The 8,963-nt window shown below is 40.4% G+C and overlaps 1 protein-coding gene across 4 annotated transcripts; it reads right to left on the bottom strand.

Moving 5' to 3' along the window:
• Positions 1 to 4,573: 4,573 nt before the first annotated feature.
• Positions 4,574 to 8,487, bottom strand: LOC129745640 (prohibitin-2-like). 4 transcript variants are annotated; one of them, XM_055738853.1, is made up of 6 exons: positions 8,387 to 8,487; positions 8,137 to 8,307; positions 6,136 to 6,794; positions 5,973 to 6,069; positions 5,446 to 5,495; positions 4,958 to 5,262 (listed from the first exon to the last, which is right to left on the bottom strand). In XM_055738853.1, the coding sequence occupies exons 2-5, from the start codon at positions 8,267 to 8,269 to the stop codon at positions 5,458 to 5,460; spliced, it is 927 nt and encodes a 308-aa protein (XP_055594828.1). In that variant the 5' UTR covers positions 8,270 to 8,307; positions 8,387 to 8,487; the 3' UTR covers positions 4,958 to 5,262; positions 5,446 to 5,457. The 4 variants fall into 4 exon arrangements, with proteins under 4 accessions (XP_055594827.1, XP_055594826.1, XP_055594828.1 ...); XM_055738852.1 differs by lacking the exons at positions 4,958 to 5,262; positions 5,446 to 5,495 and adding an exon at positions 4,574 to 4,771 and having other exon boundaries at positions 8,137 to 8,329; positions 8,387 to 8,475; XM_055738851.1 differs by lacking the exons at positions 4,958 to 5,262; positions 5,446 to 5,495 and adding an exon at positions 4,577 to 4,771.
• Positions 8,488 to 8,963: the final 476 nt, after the last annotated feature.

Here is an 8,963-nt window from a genome sequence, read left to right on the forward strand (position 1 = left end):
CTCCCTGCTTCATTCGCTGTAGGTGATTTTCCACATTTAGACGGGTGCTTCTTTTCACAACTGCCGACCGCGCGGCGTTCTTTCGTTCATCACTCTCTTAAACTTCTCGTCGAACCAGTCGTTCCGTCGAGTTCGGTCCACATGCCCGATTCGCAACGCTGTTGATGGCTGTCTTGACCCAGGCTTTTGGAGGCTTTGTCGACATGAGTTTTGAAATCCAGCCGCATCACACCAAGTAAATTGACGTGTTCAATTTGGAAGATTGCACGTTTCCAACGAAATAACGAATTCGTAGTAATATTGAATTTACTACGGTAACAAGGTTACAAGGGTAGGCGATTGGCATCACACCAGGAGGCGAAGTAGTTCTGTAGGAAGTGTTCTGGATCTAACGAGCTCCATTGAGCCACCCTAATACCAGAAAAGGCTCAGTAGCAGCATCACCATGCTGCTAGCATTCACGGTTGCGCGCCAAAATATCATCGGTTTTCCTCGAGCCTCGGGTTTTTCGAAGGGTCCAGCCCAGGGTTGCTCATATTTTTTTTCCAAAATCAGGGAACTGGTGAAATAAAAATCAGGCAAAATCAGGCTACTTTAAACTAACGGAAAATCCGCTCAAAGTGATGAAATTTTTTTTTGGGCACCATTCCACATTTTCACTCTAATATGTGTAAGTCTAAGTTGTTTGAAGTTATAATACAGTCCACTATGTTTTGTAATGTTTCGAAATGAGTACGGTTTTATTTATTCTCGGAATATCTGATGCTATCGATCCAAGCCATCAGGGGCGATCCTGAACAGGAAGTTTACATCTTGGTGGCCATTGATAGACGTCGTCGGCATATTAACTCTAATTTTAGACCATTATTGAGAAGCAGCAGTACGCCGTGGAAATATAACAGGAATATAATTGGTCCTAGCTGACTTCCCTGGAGCACGCCGAAGTAAGCTGAGAACTGGTTGGTGAATCAGTCAGCCGTACGAACTGTCAATTTATGTCCAGTTAGGAACTTTGCAATCACCGTTCCTAAACGTCGGAGCTTCCGATGGCAATGTCAATGTTCACATTGTCGAAAGCAATAAGCCTGGAAGCAAACCCTATCGGCTTCCCTGAAATTATGGCGACATTGCACTACCACCAACTAAAGGTTTACGGATTGGGGTTCAACCTCTAGTTTAACCAAGGGGCTGAAGAAAACAAAAATTCCCGTACCAAGTTTTCAGTCAAGAAACCCGCAGGAAGAAGACAAATGAAACGAGCGAAACACGTATAGGGGCAACATGGCGTCCTCTTTGCTAAAATTTCAACCAGAGGCAATTTTTTAATAATCCTTAAAATGATATCTGCGGCTCGGGAATGTCAATCAAAGGGATCTTTGGTAACATTAATAAATTATGGTTGGGCACAAAATGCAGTTTTCAGCATAATCTTTGTTAAAATTGATTCTAAATCTGCAGTATGACAACAACAGATGCGTTTGGCAACCAAAATGTTACCCTATTTCGAATCTTTTATGGGGTGAAGTGTTTAATATCGGGAACCACACTGACGTTCTGGTATCAAAAATTTGGTACGGTGCATTTGTATGCGATTTGGCAGCTGGTTCAGTGAGTTCAGTCCTCTGAGTTTAACCAATTTTCACGCACACTCGTGCACCAGAGCCATTTACAAGACTGTAAACAATGGGCCCTATTACATAAGACGAGTCGAGTTACTCTACTCTACTCCAGTCACTTTCGAGTCGAGCGAAATGTCATATTACGGTATAGTCGAGTGAAAAAGCCGAGTCACGAACTTTCAAGCAGTCGACTCAGTCGAGCTACTCGACTGAAATTCGACTCGACTCAAAATGGCTCACTCGAGTAAAATGACTCGTGATTCGTCTTATGTAATAGGGCCTAATATAAAAAAAAATCATGGTGTGAGTGAAGTGTCGTTTTATATTCTATTTGTTGAATCTAAGCAATCGGGCAATCGAGCTGTAATTTTTTCAAGCTTCCCTCTACTAAGTTAGTTCTTATCAAACCTCCAAACTGTTCAGTTCAGTACCCAAATAAAAGCTCCAGTTGTCAATCCATTGCGTTGTTCTTTCTTATACGGATCACAACAGGTTATGGGCACCCAGAACAATCCGGCTCACGGTATTCCCCAATATACCGGAGGTCCCGGATTTCATAACTGGAGTTTTCGTGTTCGAGCCTTTCTTGAAGCGATGGGCGTCGACCACGTGTTGGAGCTAGAAGCACCAGCGGAACTGGCAGAGGCAAGGAGATTTGCACAGGAGGACCGGAAGGCAAGAAGCTTCATCATTGGATTTCTGGGGGACGATTGTCTAGAAATCGTTCGGGAGAAACGGACGGCGAGAACAATGTGGCAGGGACTGGAAAACACTTTCGCGAAAAAGTCCCTGGCCACACAGAACCTTGTCAGGAAGCAGATCGGAAGCCTCAAGTTGCGAGAAGGTGATTCCATGCGCTCACATCTGGTGGCGTATGAGGATCTGGTCCGGCAATTGCAAGTGGCCGGAGGAACGTTGACCGAAGCAGATAAGGTAATCATGCTCTTTGGTACCCTTCCGGAGACATATGATCCGTTGGTGACAGCGTTGGAAAATCTCGATGACGACCAACTAACGCTGGAGGTAGCTAAGCAACGGTTACTAGGACAGGAAGTGAAGGAAAAAACACGTCTCCAAACAACCATCGAGGAAAATTTAACTGCGTTTTCCGGAAACCGGTTGAATTTTAAAACCAAGCCGAAATCGATTTTCAACAGAACCTGCTACAAATGCGGAAAGAAGGGCCACCTGTATAAAGATTGCCAGGCCAAGGAAGCAATTACAGTAGCTGAATGCTCCAAAGCCATTAGTTTTATGGCTCGGAGGAGCAGATCGAATGGAAAACGGTTAATATTCAAACTCGATTCAGGATCGAGTGACCATTTCATCAACGATTGCAGATGGTTCAAGTCGACAAGCAGCTTCGTGGATCCTGTCCAAATCAACGTCGCCAAAGATGGACAGTTTCTGATATCGAAATTAAAAGGAACCATCGAAGGCCAAAGCAACAAAGGTGTCGAAGTTGAAATTCGTGATGTGCTCTACGTTCCGGAGCTCCGTGAAAATCTTTTGTCCGTTAAGAAGTTGGCCAGAGCAGGGATTACCGTTACTTTCTGCGATAATAAAGCAGTGTTGCAGAAGCACAACGTAGTCGTGGCAACGGCATTTTGGAAGGAAAATCTTTACGAGATGGAAATCGATGCGGATGTAGCAGTGGCAAATTTGTGTCAAGCGGATCCCCACCTCGGAAACATCCAACAGTTGGTTGAATACCGAATGATTGTTCCAACTACGTACGAGCCAGAGGGGGAAACTAGTGAAATCGACTCGCCCATAGTTGATTGGCACGAAGAAATTGAAGCTTGTTCCGAATGGATACCTGTAGAAGATGACGAAATTAATGTTGGCGAGAACTTTGAACAAGTTCGAGTGGAAATCATCGATGAATCTCCTGCGCTCCCCTCGCACCTAGAACGCCACGAGTCCCTGGGACAACGATCGGCGAGGCACAGCGAAAGGGAGCGCTCGCTCCCCGGTAAGTTTACCGATTATTATGTTAGTAACCAGGCAACTACCGGTAGTACTTTTCTCTCAGATGAACCGACGAGGAATGGTGAAACCGAAGTCCACTCCCAGATGTCGTTTCAAATGGTAAAGGATCGAATCACATCGATGGGAACCAACGTATGGCAGCTGATGTCGTGTCCAAGGAAGGTGAAACAATTTCGTCCCATGTTGGTTTCCCGCATGCAGCTGATCAACAAGCTGGTCACACTCTTGTTGTTCTGGTTGGACATGATGGTTCCAGTTTCCATCTATTCGATGATGGATCGGCGTTTCTGTTCAGGATCTTCAATCAACAGTTTTTTTATGTCAATACCCGAAGACCCCCGGAAATCCATTTTTGAAGGAAAGCTGTTCTTCCGGTGCTGGAAGGAGAAAATCAAAAGAGTGTATTTTCGAAGACTTAAGATATCGGCCGGTTCCCTCAAATCCTTGGGATTGACCTCTTGAGAGGGGGTGTTGAATCTAAGCAATCGGGCAATCGAGCTGTAATTTTTTCAAGCTTCCCTCTACTAAGTTAGTTCTTATCAAACCTCCAAACTGTTCAGTTCAGTACCCAAATAAAAGCTCCAGTTGTCAATCCATTGCGTTGTTCTTTCTTATACGGATCACAACACTATTCGAACTTGTTGTTCGTCACCAACGATTTGTTCGAGAGAAAAACAGCCCGACTATCTTGATACTATGAGATCTTTGCTTGAAGTTACGCTGAATCCGGCTAAGACCGATGCCGATTTTCTTTACTTATTTTCTGTTCTCGAGGGATTATTTTCTTTACTAACTAAAAATCTTTCTTTTACCAGAATTCAAGACGCCACATACTATTTTATATTATTGACAAAGGATGTCGGTGATTAACTTTTTTTCATATCATAACTTTACTTTTATTAGCAAAATGGAGACGTAAATCTATATGCAATATAAGACATAATAAAATCGGAATACTAAATATAACAAATCGTTAATAGTAAAGGCAAAGGTTTTCATCAAACAATTTTTTTTTCAAATGCCCTTAATGCGCCCAGCCGTTTCCTCGGCAATAACCTTAATCAGACTGGTGTCAGGTTCGTCAGGAGTTTCGTAGCCTTCGTTGAGGGAGGATTTCGGAATTTGAACTAAACGTACGCTTCGACCGCTCTGGCCCTCGTCTGGATCGGGTAAGTTTTGGTGTTTGTAGTCAAAGAAACCGCAATAAAATGAAACATAACAAAAACAAACATCAATCAATGCCAACATGGGTTGAAAAGCTGTTGCGAATTAATGAAGTCGATTCTTTTGTTAACCAAAGAAAACATTTGCTGATCCAGATGAGCACCAGCGCGATGAATTGGGAATTAACCAAACTTAAAAGAAGGGAAGTTTATTATTGTGGAATTTTTAACTTGCTTAGCTACTAAATGCAGGGATGTGTAACGTTGAATCTGCTCTTGACTATGATACTATGATGTACAGCCCATAAAGCTACAATTTCTTCCTGCACGTTTGGAAACAGGACGCACATTCGCAATGATTCAGTCGAATTTCAATTGGCGTTTCCGGATTCCGGTCCACAGAAAACTTCGATTAACGGTTGGGTTTCTCCTCCAGCAAGCAGTGATCGCAGTAGATGGGCAGTAGTGATTACCAATTTATTTTTTGTCTTAAGAAGAGAGGAAGAAAAAAAATGAAACATTGATGGAAGTTTGAATCGATTAGTGTGGCATTGCGAATGCGAGCTGATTTCGTAAAAAACACAGTAGATACAGAAAGTTTTCAGGTTGAAATATGAAACTCAAATTTGTGGATAAGCAAAAAGCTTCAATGAATAAAAATTGTTACATACCATTTAAGGATTTTATAAATCCAACTCATCAATTTCTGAACTGTTATGATCTTCATTGATACATAAAAAGGTTTGTCAGCAGAAAAAAAGGAACAGATGAAGAGTTGCAGATTCATGTTAGTCTTTATTTGTTTTTTATCAAAGAACTGATAAAAGATAATTTCAACGAATCTAGCTCTAGAACAAAATTATTGACCTGTGACTGAATCTTATTACATTTGAAGTTTTATAAAAAAAAAACCTGTCTTAAACGGAACTCCAACAACCCAAACGATGATCACAGCGAATTGATGGAATCCAAAGACAAATTTTATCCATGATTATTCCAATTCGGCGCTGCTGTGCAGCATTTTTTCTATGGTTTCCAAAAAAATCTTATGGAAAATTTGGACAGAAAAATTAAAATGGATATTTTTTTGTTACATGAAATGTTAATAGTTACTAACTTTGTTTTTAAAATAGGTACTATCTCAATGTGTTGATTAGAAATGAAATGATCAGAATGAAAACAATTTAATTTTTCTTACTTGAGACTCTCTTGGACATGTCGTCAAATTCGGCATCAGAGATGTTCAACATCAAACTGTTGGCAGAGAGGTAGACACGGTTCTGAGAGTTGGCAATCTGAGGAATAAAATTAAATTGTTAAAAACTTGGCACTTTTTCTCCAACTCGATCAAAACAACTTACCGTCCGAGCGATATTTTGGGCAGCCCGAATTTTTCGCAACTTCAGGTAGCCTGGATTTTGACTACAAGCAACACCCAACATTTTCGCGGCCTCGGCTTCACCCTCGGCTTGGACAATCTTTTGCTGTCGTTCCTGAATGGCGCGTTCAACGAGGAAAGCCGCTCGCTGGGCTTCCTGTTGGGCAACCTGTTTGCTTTCGACCGCAGCCGTATATTCCTTGCCGAAGCTAAGCTCAGTCAACGACACATCGTCCAAGATGATGTTGAAGTCCTTTGCCCGTTCGACAAGTTCCCTACGGATCAGCAGCGAAACCTGCTGACGCTGGGTGATCAGTTGCGAGGCGTTGAACTTGGCAACCACACTCTTAAGCACTTCGTTACAAATCGATGGTAGCACCTTTTCGTCGTAGTCCAGACCCAGCTGCTTGTACATGATAGGCAAACGGTTGGCATCCGGTCGCGAAAGCACTCGAAGCGAGATGTTAATCATCTGCAAATCCTTCGAACCGGTCGGCGAGGAAATCTTCCTGGGTCGGGACCGAATATCGTAGATGATCGGGTACTGGAACCAAGGGATCCGGAAATGCAAACCTTCGCTGAAGATATCGTCGCCGATACCGCCAATCCGGTTGAAAATGATCGCCCGATGACCACCCTCAACTGGAACGAGATAAATAACGTATGAGAGTGTTAATGAAGCATGTTTACCTTTCTTAAAATTTAGAACTTTTTTCTGGGAATACTATTACTTTTAAGAATTTTTATAAAATAATAGTAGGATACAAGATAACCTCGCTTATCCTAGGGAGAATATTTTTCCTTCGATTTTGCATATCATCCGGTCGCAAAGTTCGATAAAATTGAGAATTTGGTATGAAGCCGGTGGCTCGGATGACGCGGAAGCGCGATATCGAAGCTCGGATAAGCGGGATTCTATGGACCATTGTACTTTACTATACAATGAATGAAAATTATTTACATTTACATAAATGAATATTGATGGCTCCTTTGTAAATCGTAATGTGATTTTACGTTACTGTTTGAAATTCCTAAATTGTGAATTATTATGAAAAACCTTTGTTCTGAGTTTTCATTACAAAACTTCGAAATGTTTTTCTTTATTGGTAAGAATTCTAAATGGTTGAGTACAAGCCCATGTAAAAATTTTAATCTTCAAAAATAACGACTGAATCATAAAAAATTACATGTGTTGTTTGCCTTATTGGATTGCATAAATTAAGGCGATGTTATTTATAACCAGGTATTTATTCAGTTTGTTTTAATATCGCCTTTATTTATACAACATAGGAGATCGAAATTCTGACTGTACAATATGTACAATATTCAATCGAATAAAAAGGCTTCAAACATTTTCTTTGTAAATGTCGAACTTGAAATAGACTTCCTTGCAAAATTTACAATAGTTACGGAAGCCTTTTCTCTAAAATTCAACATATTGGTATGTTATACGACTAATACTATTTTAAGCGCACAGTGTTTTTAGGACTTAGAATCCTTTCTTAATTTTGTATTTTGACTCGATCAAGTTTTGTAAACATTCCAGAATAATAAAACAATAAGCAATTAATTTTAAGTTTTACTTCTACTTTCTTCCAATTTAACGGCAGGAATCCTGTCAATTTTAATAAAATCGTTTACATAAATGAACATTTTGGAAGTCAATTGTAAAGATGATTCTTCATTCTATCCCATTGTGCAATGTGATTCGGCGTTCCATGCCTATCAGACGTTATGTAACAACGTCAATTTTATTGTAATATTTCGATTTGATATTTTTTACTACAATATGGAAATGTTCGTTCATGTAACGACTCTTGCACCAAAATATTTTGAACTTTAAAATGTTGCAAACTTTTATTCAATTGTGAAATCGTTAGTTGATATTTTATTTAACAATCAGAACATTCCCAATTGGAGGTTATGTACTAATAGCAAAACAGGTTTAAGTTACCGGTTATGTTACCGAATAAAAGCTACTTACCGGTGTACATGGAGTTGTTGATGCCATAGGCAGCTGCTCCGACGGCAGCCAACAGCTTCAGTCCGGTGGTCAATCCGGGTGGCCCACCCTTGCCGAATTTTCCGGCCAAATCATTCAGTTTACTCTGTGCCATGTTTCGGTGTTACGCAAAACACGAACCTCTTGCTGGAACTGAAATTTGACAAATGGCGCACTTTTATTAGATTTTTTAAATGTTTTTCACTTGAAAGCAATGTTCGGAAATACGTACAATGCAACTTTTTGAATAAAACACGATAAATGCTAAATTTGATCAGCCCACTAATCTGCACATCGCCCGTCGTGCTCAATTCATACGGATGAACTTCGCTTTATGGCTAAGGCGTTCATTTTGGACGAGCATGATGTTCGAAATTATAGCGTGTTTATTTTTGCGCAGGGTTGGTTTCGCTATAAAACCTATGATTTATGCACCGAAGCACATTTTCTTTTCAAAATCTGAGAGCAAGTTCACTGGTGTTGGGAAAAGTGGTAGAAATCTTGACATTTTGAAAATTTTACCATACAAAAATGTTTTCAAGATCTTTGGGCGTTGTGTTTTTTTTTACAGCACTGTTTCTATTTCATCCGTATGTGATAGGAATATTGCCATTTTTGCATCATAGCATGCGAAAATACAACACGTGTTGTAGAAAAACTTGAAGGCCACAGATCTTGAAAATGTTTTTGCATGGCGAAATTTTCAAAATGTGCAAAAAGTGACAAAATTTCTACCATTTTTCCCAACACCAGTGAACATGCTGTGAATAAAAAAAAAATGAGTAGCTAAAAATGGATGCATGAGCAAG

The sequence above is a fragment of the Uranotaenia lowii genome, chromosome 2 (genome assembly GCF_029784155.1).
Source record: "Uranotaenia lowii strain MFRU-FL chromosome 2, ASM2978415v1, whole genome shotgun sequence".
Classification (NCBI taxonomy): domain Eukaryota; kingdom Metazoa; phylum Arthropoda; class Insecta; order Diptera; family Culicidae; genus Uranotaenia; species Uranotaenia lowii.

What these genes read in the sequence shown, in the direction of transcription:
- LOC129745640 (XM_055738852.1), bottom strand. Translation starts at nt 8,269, where the DNA reads ATGGCACAGAGTAAACTGAATGATTTGGCCGGAAAATTCGGCAAGGGT. An exon ending in CCCAAAATATCGCTCGGACG is followed by an intron (nt 6,070 to 6,135) that starts GTAAGTTGTTTT and finishes TTTATTCCTCAG; the next exon opens with ATTGCCAACTCTCAGAACCG. An exon ending in CATGTCCAAGAGAGTCTCAA is followed by an intron (nt 4,772 to 5,972) that starts GTAAGAAAAATT and finishes TACCCGATCCAG; the next exon opens with ACGAGGGCCAGAGCGGTCGA.